Source organism: Hemitrygon akajei, chromosome 16 (genome assembly GCF_048418815.1).
Source record: "Hemitrygon akajei chromosome 16, sHemAka1.3, whole genome shotgun sequence".
Lineage (NCBI taxonomy): Eukaryota > Metazoa > Chordata > Chondrichthyes > Myliobatiformes > Dasyatidae > Hemitrygon > Hemitrygon akajei.
In genome coordinates this window covers 89,280,237-89,297,781 of record NC_133139.1, presented here as the reverse complement: position 1 = coordinate 89,297,781, position 17,545 = coordinate 89,280,237, and the positions used below count along the sequence as shown (strand labels likewise).

Below are 17,545 nucleotides of genomic sequence, written 5' to 3'. Positions count from 1 at the left end.
CTGATGTGCTTTTCTTCGAGTGTTTTCCATGTTGATGAGGGTGAGTACAAATGACTGATTTACAATAATTTAATTGTGAAAGTGCGCTTGATTTATCGTACAATTTCATTGGACCTCTGTGAACTACTCATCAATTTTATTGGTCTACTGTTACGAGGCAAAATGTTTACGAGGTGGCATGAAAAAAAACCATGTATTAGCCGCTCTGGATTAAAGGCCGCAGAGTTCAAAGCTGTTCAAAATGTGGGAAAAAAGTAGCGGCTTATAATCCGGAATCTACGGTAGTTTACCAGAAACAATAATAAAATGGCCATTTGTATCAGATATCTTCTTATGGAGTTCAAAAGGAATATTTGAATTAATAAGGATGGAGACCCCCCTAGCTTTGGCGGCAAAAGATGAATGAAAATGCTGACCTGCCCACTTTGACAAAAGCCGGGAGTTATCAAAACAACGAATATGAGTTTCTTGAAGGAAAGCAATGTCGGCTTTGAGTTGTTTAATATGTGAGAAGACCTTCCTTCTTTTAACAGGGTGATTCAATCCCTTTACATTCCAGCTCACAAATTTAAGTGTATTAACCACTATCAACTGTTAGTGTGTAGAAGACAGCAGGCATATAAAAAGTCAAGCAGTACAATAACAGTCTGGGAGCAAAAATGTAAACATAGATTCGTAGAATCAAAACAGAAACATGTCCTGAGTAACAAAGGAAAGCAAAGGAAACAGTGAGTGGTGTTGGAACTGGAGAACCCGGCCCACCCTTGCAACCCAAAACTAGACGGCTACCAAAGAAAGCAGCTAGCTCTACCAAAAAAATTAACCCAAGTATGACTTCCAGTTCTGTGTCGTTAACAACAGTTCCGTATAAATACTATAGCAAATGGTAGCTAGTTTATGCACTAGAAAACAATTACAAATAGGAACAACTTCAACAGAAGTATAAGACTTAATACAAAGAAAATCAAAAGAAAACCAAAACTAACCTACCCGCGAAAAATTATAGAAGATTAAAAGAAAAAAAAAGGGGAGGGAGAAAAGGGGGAAATTGTAGATTCGAAGAGAGTACTTATCAACCATTTACAGAAAAAAAAGGAGCAAAACTTAAAACTATGAATCAACCAACAAGGAGGCCTTCAATAAAAACTCCAAACCTCCAAAACAAGTTAAAGTCGCTAGTAGATCTCTGTAGATAAAGTTATACAAGAATAAAATGGATTACACACGTACAATCTAAACGTCCGCAGGGGAACATTAAACTCGGATTATCTATTTAGAAAAAACGCACCAAGTCCAGGAAGAGATTGTCTACAGCCCTTAGAATTTCAATAAATAATGTCTGAATTATTCAAGAAAAGTCTGAGTCCGGAAAAAATAGCTTTACTACGAGAAGTACTTATCCACCATTTTAGAAGGTCAGACCGGGTTCCTAAGGAGACGGGCTGGCCGGAAGACTTCCAACAAATGCCTCAGCATCCTTCACTGATTTAAACCACTTATATTCTCCAGTAGTAAGCATAATTCGCAGGTCGGCTGGATTACGAAGGGAGGGTCTGAAACCACGATCAAAAAGCACTTTCATTACACCTTTAAACTCTGCACGCATCTTCAGAACCTGGGGGGCAAAATCCTCCACAAAACAAATGACTGTATTTTGAAACGCAAAAGTACCTCTGCAGCGTGCCTCCATAATCAAACGGTTTTTCACCTGGTATTGATGAAAGCACAAAATTACCGGCCGTGGGCGGGAACCCAGAATTGCACGAGGAACGTAGATCCTGTGTGCCCTTTCAAGCTCAGGTGGAGTCGGAAGAAATTCTTTCCCAAAAATCTCACAGAGAAAATCGGAAAAAAATTCCACGGGAGAGCCCTGTTCGGTGGCCTCTGGCAAACCAAGAATTCGTAGATTACAACGTCTACTAAGGTTTTCAAGATCCACCATTTTGGAAATAAGTTTACAATTCTTCTCCTCTAGGCTGGAGCATAGAGTCTCGAGATAAAGAACACGGCATTTTAAATCTTCAGAAGTTGAGTCGATGCGAGATAAATATTCAGCATGTTCGTCCACTCTAGCGTTGATCCGATCCAATTTGGCATCCAGCTGGTTGAAATAAGTTCTAAATTCCTTTAAAATATCTTGTCGATGCTGTTCCAACGCAGCGAGAATGTCAACCGGCAAAGTCGTAGAAATTTCTTTTTTCCCGGTTTTAGCACTTTTGTTAGACATTATAAGATAGATGTGTTCGCAGGCATGTAAAAGAAATCCAATAAAATACCTAACTAAGGTTTAAGAATGGAGACATGTAGTGCAAAGATAGGAAGAATGACGGAGCAAAAGTTCGAAGCAGCTAAGCAGTCACCATCTTACCGGCCATCTTACCGGAAGTCCCCCGGATTCATTTTGACAATAGAGGAGGCCATGGATAGACATATCAGAATGGGAATGGGAAGTGGAATTAAAATGTGTGGCTACTGGGAGATTCTGCTTTTTCTGGCGGACCGAGCATAGGTGTTCCGCAAAATGGTCTCCCAGTCTGCGTCGGGTCTCACCAATATATAAAAGGCCACACCGGGAGCACCAGCCGACTCACAAGTGAAGTGTCGCCTCACCTGGAAGGACTGTCTGGGGCCCTGAATGCTGGTGAGGGAGGAAGTGTAAGGGCAGGTGTAGCACTTGTTCCGTTTACAAGGATAAGTGCCAGGAGGGAGATCGGTGGGAAGGGATGGGGGGGACGAGTGGACAAGGGAGTCGTGTACGGAGCGATCCCTGCGAAAAGCAGAAAGGGGGGGGGGGGGGGAGGGAAAAATGTGTTTGGTAGTGGGATCCCGTTGGAGGTGGCGGAAGTTACGGAGAATTATATGTTGGACCTGGAGGCTGGTGGGGTGGTAGGTAAGGACAAGGGGAACCCTATCCCGAGTGGGGTGGCAGGTGGATGGGGTGAGGGCAGATGTGCGGGAAATGGGAGAGATGCGTTTGAGAGCAGAGTTGATGGTGGAAGAAGGGAAGCCCCTTTGTTTAAAAAAGGAAGACATCTCCTTCGTCCTGGAAAGAAAAGCCTCATCCTGAGAGCAGATGCGGCAGAGACAGAGGAATTGTGAGAAGGGGATAGCATTTTTGCAAGAGACAGGGTGGGAAGAGGAATAGTCCAGGTAGCTGTGAGAGTCTGTAGGTTTATAGTAGATACCAGTAGATAGGCCATCTCCAGAGATGGAGACAGAAAGATCAAGAAAGGGGAGGGAGGTGTCGGAAATGGACCAGGTAAATTTGAGGGCAGGGTGAAAGTTGGAGGCAAAGTTAATGAAGTCGACAAGCTCAGCATGCGTGCAAGAGGCAGCGCCAATGCAGCGAAGGAAAAGAGGGGGATGGATACCGGTATAGCCTTGAAACATGGACTGTTCCACAAAGCCAACAAAAAGGCAGGCATAACTGGGACCCATACGGGTGCCCATGGCTACACCCTTGGTTTGGAGGAAGTGGGAGGAGCCAAAGGAGAAATTATTGAGAGTAAGAACTAATTCCGCTAGACGGAGGAGAGTGGCGGTCGAGGGGATTTGGTTAGGTCTGGAATCCGAAAAAAACCGAAGAGCTTTGAGACCATCTCGGTGGGGGATGTATATAGGGACTGGACATCCATGGTGAAAATAAGACAGAGGGGGCCAGGGAACTTAAAACCATTGAAAAAATTCAAAGCATGAGAAGTGTCACGAACATAGGTGGGAAGAGATTGAACAAGGGGGGATAAGACAGAGTCAAGGTATGCAGAAATGAGTACCGTGGGGCAGAAGCAAGCTGAGATAATAGGTCTACCTGGACAGGCAGGTTTGTGGATCTTGGGTAGAAGGTAGAAACGGGAAGTGCGGGCTGTGGGAACTATGAGGTTTGTGGCAGTGGATGGGAGATCCCCAGAGCTAATAAGGTTGGTGATCGTATTGGAGACAATGGCCTGGTGCTCCTCAGTGGGATCATGATCAAGGGGTAAATAAGAGGAGGTATCAGAGAGTTGTCGCTGTGCCTCGGCCAGGTAGAGGTCAGTACGCCAGACAACAACAGCTCCCCCCTTATCAGCAGGTTTTATAGTGAGGTTGGGATTGGTGCTGAGAGCAGAGTGTTCGGAAGGAGTGAGGTTGGAATTGGAACAGGGTGTGGTGAAGTCAAGACGGTTGATGTCCCGTCGGCAATTGGCAATAAAGAGATCCAGAGCAGGTAGAAGACCAGAGCGGGGTGTCCATGAAGAGGAGGAGGGTTGAAGACGGGAGAAGGGGTCATCGGTGGGTGTAGGAGAGTCCTTGTCAAAGAAGTAAGCTTGGAGACGGAGCCGGCAGAAGAAGAGTTCAGCGTCATGGCGTACGCAGAACTCGCTGAGGTGTGGGAGAAGGGGGACAAAGGTGAGGCCCTTAATGAGGACAGAGCGCTCTGCCTCAGAGAGTTGAAGGTCGGAGGGAATGGTAAAGACCCGGCACGGATGAGAGATGGGATCAGAGGGGGGAGGGAGGCTGGTAGTGTCAGTGGAGAGGAAAGGGTTGGGGTGAGAGGAAAATGGAGCCTCTGAGGGCCCAGGTGCTGACGATGGGATCTGAGGGAGAGGGGATGGCAGAGTGGTGGTGGGGGAAGGGGAGACGGGAGTCACAATCGCAGCATGTGAAGACCCGGCCTGGAGTTCAAGGCTGGAGTTGCAGTCGGTGGTTGCGCAATCGCTTTGAAGCTGTCCGTGTCCATTGGAACCCGCGTTGGTGGAGTCCGGAGTTTCAAAATTTAATTATTATAATTAAATAATAATAAGTTAATCATGCCAAGTGGAAATAAGTCCAGGACCAGCCTATTTATTGGCTCAGGGTGTCTGACACTCCAAGGGAGGAGTTGTAAAGTTTGATGGCCACAGGTAGAAATGACTTCCTATGACGCTCAGTGTTACATCTCGGTGGAATGAGTCTCTGGCTGAATGTACTCCTGTGCCTAACCAGTACATTATGGTGTGGATGGGAGTCATTGTACAAGATGGCATGCAACTTGGACAGCATCCTCTTTTCACACACCACCATCAGAGAGTCCAGTTCCACCCCCACATCACTGGCCTTACGAATGAGGCCATCTATATTAATAATTTAGATGTTAGTGCGGTAACTGGATCAAATTTTTTGATGACACCAAAACTGGACTGCAAGGAAGGTTATATATAGTATGATCTGGACCAGCTGGGAAAATGGGATGAAATTCTGACAGATGAAAAAATTGTGAGTGTTGCACTGGAGGACAAACCTGGGTACAATAGAGGAATGAGTGCAAGTTTTCAGAATCCGGTTAATTGGTGATGAAAGATGCAGGTAGATGGGACTAAGCAAAATATCAGATTGACAAGGACTAGATGGGCTGAAGGGCCTATTTTGTGCTCCAGTATTCTATGACTATGTAGCACTGTCATGAAGAAAATGAGATGACAGTATGTAACACAAGGAAAAAGAGTTAAGCCGTGAGCAATGCTAGCACTTGATACCTAGCGTGATAGAACCCAGCAATTCTCAAGGCTGGAAGGGCCATCTTTGGGAAAGATCACTTCTGTCCATGCAACTAACTGAGATCTTTCCCGAATCCTTCAAAATGTTTATCAATCAAAAATTTAAATAAATAAATTGCCTGGTTATTTATCTTGAGGCTATGCTTTCTATTCAATGTGAAACCCATTCAGGAGTGTTTTAAACTGCATAATAATTAATAAAGTGGATTCTGATTAATCTATTGTTAATAGGCCATCAGATAATCAGGACAGCCACTTATGTGGGACAAATCTTAAAGGACAAAAACTAATTGAGAAAATAGCTGGGACTTCTTTCGTTTATTTGGGACACCATGCCACTTAATTGGGACAGGGGACTGTTGCTGAACGGTTCCTCACTAGTGTCAGACATGTGCACTTGTGTGGCCATTACTACAACACCACATCGTGTTTCTAGCAAATACTTCTAAATAGCACTAGTTGTGTGCATTTATGTTCAAAAAGCAATAATTTTTGTCAGTGATAATTGGCAAGAAATAAGCAAGATAGATAATTCAGAAATGTTTTAATCACCACGGTTTCAAACATTCAGGCTTGGTGGTGCCAGAAACAGCAGGAAATGAAACTGAAGCAATTTCACTACTTCAACAAGTTAGGAACTACAAAGAATTTGAAAGTGTCAATCATCTTGAATATTACAATGAAAATGAATACGAGGATGCAGTCAAAAGCATTGTATGAAGGCCGTTCATTATCTACACTAGGTGTCTGTACTGATTTTGTTCATTTACAGTCAAAGGAACATGGCAGCGTACACTGGATGAATTCCTCCATCAATGAGTATTAGGAGCTAATACATGATTTTATAACACTGAATCAGAATCAGGTTTATTATCACCAGTATGTGTCATAAAATTTGTTAACTTAGCAGCATCAGTTCAATGCAGTACATAATATAGAAGCAAAAATAAATGAATTACAATAATTGTATATTGAATAGATTTAAAAATTGTGCAAAAGCAGAAATAGTATTTAATAGAAAGTGTTTTAGTATTGTCAGTGTTCTAATTTGTTCTGTATTTCATTTAAATACAACATTTGTTACTCAGTTAAAAGGTAGAGTGTCTACTTTTTTAACTGTTTCCATGAAACTTCAGCTATTGGGGGAAGCCACTTAATTAGGCCAGAATGTACAGGTCCCGATGTGTCCCATTAACCGGAATTCATTACATTCATTGTTCAAGTCCCAAAATTTAAAACAGCAACTTTTGGAAACGAACTAAAATCCATTCTGAGGAATGGATATGGGTCAATCATTTACGAACTAGTCCTTTAATACAAGCAACTTGAAGCTCAAATTGTTTGCCTGTAAGGGGTGGCGAACAAAATGGTGGAAAGACAAGATTTCATATCCCAACTCATATAGCACAATAACATTGAACTATTTACAATTATTAAATCTGAATATTTAGTTGTTTTCCTCCTGAACATTTATGGCCAGCCTCGAAGGCAAACAAAAATAACCAAATAGCTGCTGCAAACTTAAATCCTGCTCAGGTAAAAGTTTAACTCATGTTCTTATTATTTATTGCTATTTATTTATATTTGCATTTGCACAGTTTGTTGTCTTCTGCACTCTACTTGATCTTTCATTGACCCTGTTATAGTTACTATCCTATAGATTTGCTGAGTATGCCCACAGGACAATGAATCTAAGGGTTGTAGGTGCTGTCATATGTACTTTGAACTATGATGATGCTTTAGAATACTCAGCTTCCCCAAAGTTGAAAAATGATGCGCTATAAATAAAGAAAATTACAGTTGTCCAGAAACCATCCATAAACTTCAGATTTATGAAAAACATGTTTTTCTGAAATAAAAATGAAAGGGGCAACAAAAAAATGAGCAGAACTTGACGAACAAAAGTTGGGAGTTTTGAATTCCGTGGGGCAGGGGAAATAATTTAATTACAGCAAGAATTCATAAAATAATCCTTTTTTCAATAGAAAGTGTAAATAATTATCTGGAACTTATCAGTTTATACCAATTAGGAGGGGGACAGTCGATACTTCTGCTGTTGCTTGCTCACAGTAGGGGGTTGTTTGGGGTTCTGATACTTCTGTCATATTTTATGGGGTTTCTTGTTTCATGTGAACAGTAATTTCAGGCTGTATAGTGCATACATTCTGATATTAAACTGACCCATTTGTTCAGAGGAGCACAACTGTCCATATTATAAATGTATGCCAGATTAATGTTACTTTACTGAATCTCATCCTTCACTTATTATCCAAACTGGCAGATTTATTCTCCCTATACTCTTGTCTTTGCCCCTCTGATTTGGGACCATTTGTTTAGCAGCACATTGCTTGAGATCCCAACATTGAATGGGGCAGAATCACATCAGAGTAACAAATATCCAAAACTGGGCAACAAAAGCAAAAACAAGTTCTTTATTTTAAATACAATGACTGGTTGGTGAAGTCAGGGAGAATGCTGCTTTGCCTTCAGAATCAAAGGTAAACCCAACCCAATGAATAGCTTCAAATTTTAGAACAAGTACACAAAACTATAGGTTTGTTTTGCTCAGTAACAGCAAGATCTAATCTAATTACCAACTGCATTAGGATAACGGGAGGAAAGTTCAATAGTTATTCAACCAGACACAAAACCAGCTGAACAAAACAGTGTTCCTTCGGGGCCAAAGTGCAAAACATACACAGCATATAGATGACTATCCCTGTAACAGTTCAACCAAATGCTTGACGTAATTCAATTACACGTATCTGGAAGTGGGGCTTGACGGTGCATGAGGAAAAACTCAAAAAATCCAAGATCAAGAGCCCATCTAGCTACCGCCTATCAAAGTACCCTTATATGTTGAGGAGTTTGATTGAAACAGCACAGCCTCCCAAGTAAGTGCCACTCCATGCCCAAACTAAAGATCAAGAAATCTAGCATCTCCACTCTGGACTCTGAAACACCACTAAGAACTTTAAACATGGATGGCGGTGTGGAAAGGCCAAGTGACCTGGTCACAGGTCCTGTCTACGTGGAGTTTGCATACATTCCTCGTGATTGCCATCCTTAAAGTGGTTAAGTATCAAATGAATCAAAAGGAGTTGATAAGCATCAAAAAAAGAGAAGCTGCTGCAGGACTCCAGGGACCATAAGTTGGTGAAATTCATTTATTTCGAGATTCTGCGTGGAACAGATCTGTCTGAGCCAATGAGCCAGAGCACCTGGAGGAAACCCATGTGCTCTCAGGGAGGAAGTACAAACTCCTTTCAGAGAATGCCAGAAACAAACTCTGAACTCTAGAGGCCTGAACTGTAGTAGCAGCACACTAGCCAGTATGTTAAGTGGTGCGGATTTTAATGAGTTTAATAGGATTGCTCTACCGAGACCCAGCATGAACACAATTAAGTCCTTCCACGTTGAAACTGGTGAACATTCAGTGAGTTTAATGAATGTTAAAGTCCAAAACTGATTTCAAGAATTCATTTAATTACTGAACATTCATAACCAGAACATCTGCATATGTCTGTCCCAAGCAAATTTCTACCTTATAGTATTTGAACCTCAGCCCCATAAGTCACAGTTCTTAATGTCCACATCCATGCTTTTTGAAAAGTATTCTGGCTCCAATGCCCTTTCGCGTAAATTAACTATTAAGACTACTCCCACCTTGTAGGCTAAAAGTTCTATCTTCACTTTTCCTCTGGCCTGGTTCCAGGGCCCCAGAGTTTTCATTCAGTTAAGGGAAAAGGACTCTTCCTACCTACTCTATCAAGCCCCTTCGAGTTTAATGCACCTCAATAAATCTCCCTTCAAGGACCCCCGTTCCAAAGAACTCTCCAGAACTTTACATAGTCAGCTGTTGATGTCGTGCCACATGCATCTTTCTAAATCAAAAGGTGTGTTGTCACTCTCCCGAGATTTCGAACTACGGGCATAATTAAATGTCTGGGTTCCTTCTATTAATATCATACAACTAAATCTGATTTGGTTTCCCTAACTGCACAAACTTAAGAGTACATCTCCCAGCCAGTATTTACTTTTAAGTAAATTGCATAACAAGTCAGTTTGCGGAAACTTGCCGCGGCACCATTTCCTCCACAGAATCACACTTCAAGGAGCACAGCGATCGATCGAAACGAAGGAGGTATTTTAACCACCATATAAATTAAGCTAGTCTTTTATAAAGTGTGCAAAGTTAATAAAATATCTACACGCCCCCACTCCCCCGTTAGCAGGACAAAGAGTTGGGCTTCTGCTGACGCAGGCAACGTGAGCCCCGTCTCGGGCTTTGATTGACAGCTGACATCCGGGCTACAGACCGCGCGCCACCGCCGCGCGGCCGATCGGCGTTCGAGGCCTTGCTCCAGGGCGATAGCGCCACGCGATTGCCTGCCAAAGCGGCCTCTTACCTGGGTGATGATGTCCAACGGCAGGTTCCTGATGATGATTTTACGCCGGTTCCGGAACTCGCGGCGGGTCCGCTCCAACCTCTGCTGCTTCTCCTCGGCCTCCAGCTCGACCAGCGTCTCCTCAGGAGTCCGCCGACGCGTCGTGGCCTCCCCGCCTTCCGAGCCGCCCACTTTCTCTCCGTCGACCTCCGGGTCCACACTGGGCCACTGCTCATCCTCTGGGAAACCGCCTTCCTCCTCTTCTCCTCGGTTACTTCCTTCATTTTCATCCTTTTCCCTCAACTCGCTCGCCGGCGAAGTAACGGACACGGTCGCCGCCATCTTGAATTAGCAACAGGATCACCACTTGTCATTGGCTGGACTAATTAAACCAACACGTGAGCGGACGCGGATATCCACTGCTAAGTAAGGCGGGCTTTGATTAGTTTACGGTCTAACACACTTCCGCAATTGACAAATCTCGCGAAGTTTGACGGGGTAAGGGCAGTGCTAGTCAAGATTAATTACAATTTAAAAGGGAAAAAGGCGTTGAAGATATTCTAAAGAGTTTTAAACTGACATGATTATTACAGGGGAATTGCTAATTTTAGCATACAAAGATGCCAGACAATTTTTTAATAATTTAGGGATAAATATTGATGCCTGGATATCAATGTTCAGCTTATATTTATTATCAATTTATTATATATAAATTTATTATTATATATATATATATATATATATATGTGTGTGTAAAATACAACCTTACAGGATATCTGGGAAAGGCATAGTGTTCTTCAAAACAAGGGGCATTGATACTTTCATCGGAAGGGAACCCAGCAGGATAACCCAGTAGTGAAATACGTTCCTCATATCACACTGGCTGGATTTTGTATTCAAATCACTGAAGCAAGCCAAGAATTAAGTGCAACCCACTGAACCACCGCTATTGTAAAGGATGAATTTCTTTCGGGTGCTTTTGTATTACAACAAGGCAGAAAACACTAGTTAAGAGAAATGAATGGAAAAAATACCACACACTGTTGGAAATCAGTGAGTGCAGGTCCCAACTCTAGACGTATCAAATGGCAAACTTATATGATAATCAAATTTAATGCCAATAAAAGATCTGTTTAATATAAGTTACACAGCATATCAAAAAGTTTGGAGTTCAATATATATTTATTATTAAAGTACATATAATCTCATACAACTCTGAGGTTCATTTTCTTGTGGACATTCACATTAAATCCAAGAAACAATAGATTTTATTACAGAACATAAAAGTTAATTGTAAGAGATTATCTGATGATACAGCCAGGACCATTTTAAAAGCCAGTATCAAACTCTAACATATGTTCTCTAACTAAATTTCCAATGAGATTCTGACGTCGTCGATTCCTGCTTGTCAGTCGAGTGGAGGTTCAGTTTTGGATAGGTGGATGATGGCTATGAAGCCGACTTCGCAGCTCACATTCTATGTATTATTTGTTTACTAATTTCACTACTAAAAGATGTGCAAATCATCTTTTGCACATTGGGCATTTGTTCGTCTTTATTATGACTGGTTTGTCGTGGATTCTATTTCTTTGTTTTCCTTTGGATATGTGCAAGTAAATGAATCTGCAGGCTGTGGATGGTATGTGTACTTGGCTTATAAATTTAGTTTGAAGGATAATCTAAAAGTAGAGGTGGTATGAGTGTAGTTAAGTGCTATGTATCACATATCCAACTAAGCTTCAGTCTCAAACTTATTGTGCAGTGTGCCAATGTTTTACCCCTGCTGAGTTAGTCACGTTTGATCAAATTACGTCCAAGATGGTCAGAATCATGATGTTGATTACAAAAGTGCGTGTTGTAAGTTCATATTAAAGGGATGAGGGTCCTGAACAAACATGCAAACCCTAAAATTAAATAATTTATGCTACACAAAATGCTTGACCTTCAACACCATTATTCTGTCAGTACTAATAACCAAGCTTCGAAACTGGGTCTCTCTGCAACTGGATACGCAATCTCCTTGTTGGGAAACTACAGCCAGTGGAGGATTGCGAGTAACATCTCTTCGCTGATTTTCAGTACAGGTGCACCTCAAGGATGTGTGCTTAGCCCACTACTCCTCTTTCCCTACACGCACAGCCATGCAGCCAGGCACAGCTCAAGCACCATCTATAAATTCAGCGGTGACACAAATGGTGTTGGTAGAATCTCAGATGGCAATGAGGAGGATTATAAGAGATAGATTGGCTAGCTGAGTGATGTAACAACAACCTTGAACTCAAAGTCAGCGAGACCAAGGAACTGATTGAGGAGTTCAGGAAGAGGAAGTCAGGAAAACCATGCACAAGTCCTCATTGAGGGGTCAGCGGTGTAAAGTTAAGCAGCATTAACATTTCAGAGGATCTATCCTGAGCCCAACAGATTGGTGCAAACATGACGAAGGCACGTTACCTTGCTAGGAGCTTGAGATGATTTGGTATGGTACCAAAGACTTCTGTAAATTTCTATAGATGTGCGGTGAAGAGCACCATAGCTTTGAATGGAGTCTCCAATGCAGACAATTACAAGAGGCTGTAGAGGATTATAGAGTCAGTCAGTTCCACAATCACCTCACGATTGAGGACATCTTCAGAATGGTGATGCCTCAGTGAAGCAACACCCATCATCGTGACTTGGCATCCAAGTAACTGCTTCTTCTCGTGACCACCATCGAAGGGGAGAGAGAAGCCCAAGGACCCACACTCTAGGATTAGGAAAAGCTTCTTACTCTTTGCAATTACATTTCTGAATGGTCCATCAACAACAGCCCTTGCTATTCCTTTTTTGCATGTTTTATTTTATAATTTATTTTAATCTTCTATCTTTGCACTGTACTGCTGCTGCAAAACAACCGGTTTCACATTATATAAGACAGTGATAATAAACCTGATTCTGAATTACTGACAGAGTCAAAAGACAATGGGTACGTTGCTGAACTTAAGACCCTTGCCTCATATTTAACTCTTACTGTTGCCTGTGATGTTGACGGTGCCAAAGACAATGGCGGATGGGGCACGGCAAGAGGATAACAGACAGTGGGCAAGAGCCTTGTCTGAATGAGAAGATCATGGATTCAAATTCCAGTGAGGTGACATGTTTTAGTGCGTTGGACAAGCACTAACAGATCCTATGATCTTCCACAAGGCTCCATCCAAACAGCAGCATGAACTTCAGAAACCAGCAGCAAGTGATGTAGACATAGTCACAAAGGAGAGTGAAAATTTAAATGCTGAATACACAATTCATTATTGAAAAGCATGATTAAAATTTTCAATAAGGTCTGCGGGGGTGCTTTACTTTAATAATTGTCTTTACTACCCCCTCAACCATATGTCACCTCCTCACCTATACATCCCACTTGAGGCACTATAGTTCATTTCTCTGGTCCAGAAATGTCACCAGTTTAGTTTGCTGCCTGCTCCAGAAACACTACCAGTGAGTGAGACGGCAGTGGTCAGGACTCCTGGAAATGGGTGAAGTTGTGGTCAGACCCAGCAATTGACCAAGTGAGAGATCAGAGACCCTGGCGAGGGTCTACAGCACAGAAACACAGCCCCTCAGCCCATCTAGTCTGTGCTGAATTGTTATTCTACCTAGTTCTATCAACCCATACTCGGACCATAGCCCTCTATACCCCTCCAATCGATGTACTTTTCCAAACTTCTCCAATGTTACAATCAAACCTACTTCCTAAGTTCAAAGTAAATTTTATTATCGAGGGTACTGACACATCCGATAGACAAGATGACGCAATAGCCACAGTTCTGCACGCCATCTTTACACATCTGGAGAAGGATGCTTATGTGAGAATGCTGTACTTGGACTACAGTTCAGCATTCAACACCATAATTCCCTCCAGGCTTGACAAGAAGCTCAGAGACCTCGGCCTTCACCCTGCCTCGTGCAGCTGGATCCTGGACTTCCTGTCAGATCGCTGGCAGCCGGTTAGAGTGGGCACCCTCACCTCTGACCCTCAATACATGTGCCCCTCAGGGCTGTGTCCTAAGCCCCTTCCTTTACTCTCTCTATACCCATGGCTGTGTTGCCACCCACAGCTCCAATCTGCTAATTAAATTTGCTGACGACACTACACTGATTGGCCTAATCTCAATGGCAGCCTACGGAGAAGTCATCACCCTGACACAGTGATGTCAAGTAAACAACCTCTCCCTCATTGTTGCAAGAACAAAGGAACTGATTGTGGACTACAGTAGGAATGGAGACAGGCTATAACCCCTAAAGACATCAGTGGATCTGGGATTGAGGAGGTGAATAGCTTTAAGTTCCTCGGCATAAACAACACAGAGGATCTCATGTGATCTGTACATACTGGCTGTGTGGTGAAAAAGGCACAATAGCACCTCTTTCACTTCAGATGGTTGAAGAAGTTTGGTATGGGCCTCTGAATCCTAAGAACTTTCTACAGGGGCACAATTGAGAGCATCCTGACTGGCTGCATCACTGCCCGGTATGGGGACTGTACTTCCCTCAATCGCAGTACTCTGCAGAGAGTGGTGCAGACAGCCCAGCACATCTGAAGATGTGAACTTCCACTATTCAGGACGCTTACAAAGACAAGTGTGTAAAAAGGGCCCAAAGGATCATTGGGGACCTGAGTCACCCCAACCACAAACTGTTCCAGCTGCTACCATCCAGGAAACAGTACCGCAGCATAAAAGCTAAGACCAACAGGCTCCAGGACAGCTTCTTCCACCAGGCCATCAGACTGCTTAACTCATGCTGACATAACTATATTTCTATGTTATATTGTTGAACATACTATTTATTATAAATTACTATAAATTTCACATTGCACGGAGACTTAACATAAAAGATTTTTATTCCTCGTGTATATGAAAGATGTAAATAATAAAGTCACTTCAATTCAGTGTCACCACATACAACTTGAGACTCATTTTCCTGCAGGCATACACAGCAAATCTATAGACTAGTAACGAACAGGATCGATGAAAGATTAAGCAGAGTGCAAAAGACAACAAACTGTGCAAATCAAATATAAATAGCAAGGAAAATGAAAAAAAACAAGATAAAGAGTCCTTAAAGTGAGATCATTGGTGTGGGAACATCTCAATGGATGGGCAAGAGTGTAGTTATCTCCTTTTGTTCAAGAGCCAGAACCTGGTGATGTGAGTCTTGAGGCTCTAATAGGTTCTACCCGATGGCACCAGAGCATAGCCTGGGTTGGTGGATCTCTGATGATAATGCTGCTTTCCTATGACAGTAGGAGAGGGCTTCACTCCTGTCGTACTGGGCCGAATCCACTACCTTTTGTGATTTTCCGTTCAAAGGTATTGGTGTTTCCATACCAGGCCATGATGCAGCCAGTCAATATACCCTCCACTACACATCTATAGAAGTTAGTCAACGCTTTATATGCCACGCCAAATCTCCGCAGACTCTGAAGGAAGTAGAGGGCTGTGTTCCTTCTTCACAACTGCTTTTCCATTTTGCATCCAGGACAGGACCTCTGAAATAGTAACACCCGGGATTTTAAAGCTGCCAACCTTTTCCACCTGATCCTCCGATGAGGACTGGCTTGTGGACCTCTGCTTCTGAAGTCTACAATCATTTCCTTGGTCTTACTGACATTGAATAAGAGGTTGTTGTTATGACACCACTCAGCCAAATTTTCTTTCTCCCTCCTGCATGCTGATTCATCACCACCATTGATATAGCCCACAATAGTGGTGTCATCAGCAAACTTGAATATGATATTGGAGCTGTGCTTGACCAGAGTCATAGGTGTAAAATGAGTAGAGCAGGGTGCTAAGCACACAGCCCTGTGGTACATCTGTGCTGCTGGAGATTGTGGAGGAGATGCTACCAATCCAAACTGACTGGTGTCTACAAGTGAGTTAATCCAGGATCCAATTGCACAAGGAGATTTCAAGGCCAAGGTCTTGGAGCTTATTAATTAGTTTTGAGGGGATGATGGTATTAAATGCAGAGCTAATATCGATAAAGAGCATCCAGATGAATGCATCTTTGCTGTCCAGATGTTCCAGGGTTGTGTGAAGAGATAGAATCTGCCATGGACCTGTTACTGTAATTGGCAAACTGGAGCCGATCCAATTCGCCATTCAGGACACTCCATCACTGTGGATGTGAGTGCAGCTGGGTGATAGTCATTGAGGCAGGTGACCATGCTCTTTTTGAGCACTGGTGTAAATGAACCCTGCTTGAAGCCGGTGGGTACCACACACTGACAAAGTGAGAGGTTAAAGGCATCAGTGAACACACCAGCCAGTTGGTTAGCACAGGTCTTTACAACATGGCCAGGTATCCTATCCGGGTCAAATGCTTTCCTTGGATTCACCCTCCTGAAGGCAGCCCGCACGTCAGCTTCAGATCATCAGGAAATATGGGGGTTTGTAATGGTTCCTCCATGTTCTGATGGTCAATGTGAGCATAGAAGGCATGGAGCTCATCTGGAAGTGAAGCCCTGCTATCCCCCATATGTTGACTGATTTAACTTTGTTTTGAGGTATAGCATTAAAACCCCACCACAGCTATTGGGCATCCCTCGTTGATTCCAGTTTGGTCCGGAATCTCTATTTTGCCCATGAGATGGCTTTCTGGAGATCACACCTGCAACTCTTTTAGCATTCTTTGTCTCAAGACTTGAAAACCTGTGATCTGCCCTCAAATTTAAGACCTCATGGTTCATCTAGGACTTCTGATCGGAGAACACTGTGAACGATTTAGTGGGGACACACTCATCTACAGATGTTTTAAACGTCCATTTTAAGCCTGGTGTATTCATTGAGATTTCTAGATGAGTGCTTGAACATGGCTCAGTTCACAGACTCAAAACAATCATCTAATTGTTTCCCTGTCTCCCGGGACCACCTCCTAGTTGTCCTAATCTGTGGAGCCTTGGTTTTTAGGCTCTGCCTGTATGCAGACAGTAGGACAGCCAAGTGATCTACCACTTCTGCTGGTGAAGAACACTCTCACTACCCTTTGAGTAAATAAATTCCCCCTTAGGTTTCCCCTAAACATTTCCCCTTTCACTCTTAACCTATAGCCTTTAGTTCTAGTCTCACCAAATCTCAGTGGAAAAAAAGCCTGCTTGCATTTATCTTTTCTAAGATACCTATATACCTCTATCACATCTCCCCTCGTTCTCCTGTGCTCTAGGGGGAAATGTCCTAACCAATTCAACCTTTCCCTATACTCAGGTCCTCAAGTTCCGAGTAACAACCTTGTAAATTTTCTCTGTACTCTTTCAATCTTATTGATATTTTTCCTGTAGATAGGTGACCAGAACTACACACAGTACTGCAAATTTGGCCTCAGCAATGTCATATACAACTTCAACATAACATCCCCAACTCCAGTACTTAGTACTCTGATTTATGAAAGCCGATGTGCCAAAAGCTCTCTCTTGGAGAGGAGTGGATGGTAGCCAGGGCTCCTGGATGGAAAGGCAAGTTGTAGCAGTGAAGTGACACTAAGGAACCGCTAATACTGCAATTCAGCTCAGTGCTTAGTCGTGCATTAATGATGTTTTTCTGGAATCTTCCACTGTACAAATAGCAGGACAACATCACTGTGCTGATGGTAGACTCCTATCCCTGTAGC

At 42.8% G+C, this 17,545-nt stretch overlaps 1 protein-coding gene across 3 annotated transcripts in view; it reads right to left on the bottom strand.

Moving 5' to 3' along the window:
- Positions 1 to 10,243, bottom strand: part of raver1 (ribonucleoprotein, PTB-binding 1) — a 54,974-nt gene extending 44,731 nt beyond the window's left edge. For all 3 annotated transcript variants that reach the window (XM_073069409.1, XM_073069412.1, XM_073069411.1), the window contains exon 1: positions 9,923 to 10,243. In XM_073069409.1, coding sequence (XP_072925510.1) covers positions 9,923 to 10,243 — 321 coding nt within the window. The remainder of the gene's footprint in view (positions 1 to 9,922) is intronic.
- Between the last annotated feature and the right edge of the window lie 7,302 nt (positions 10,244 to 17,545).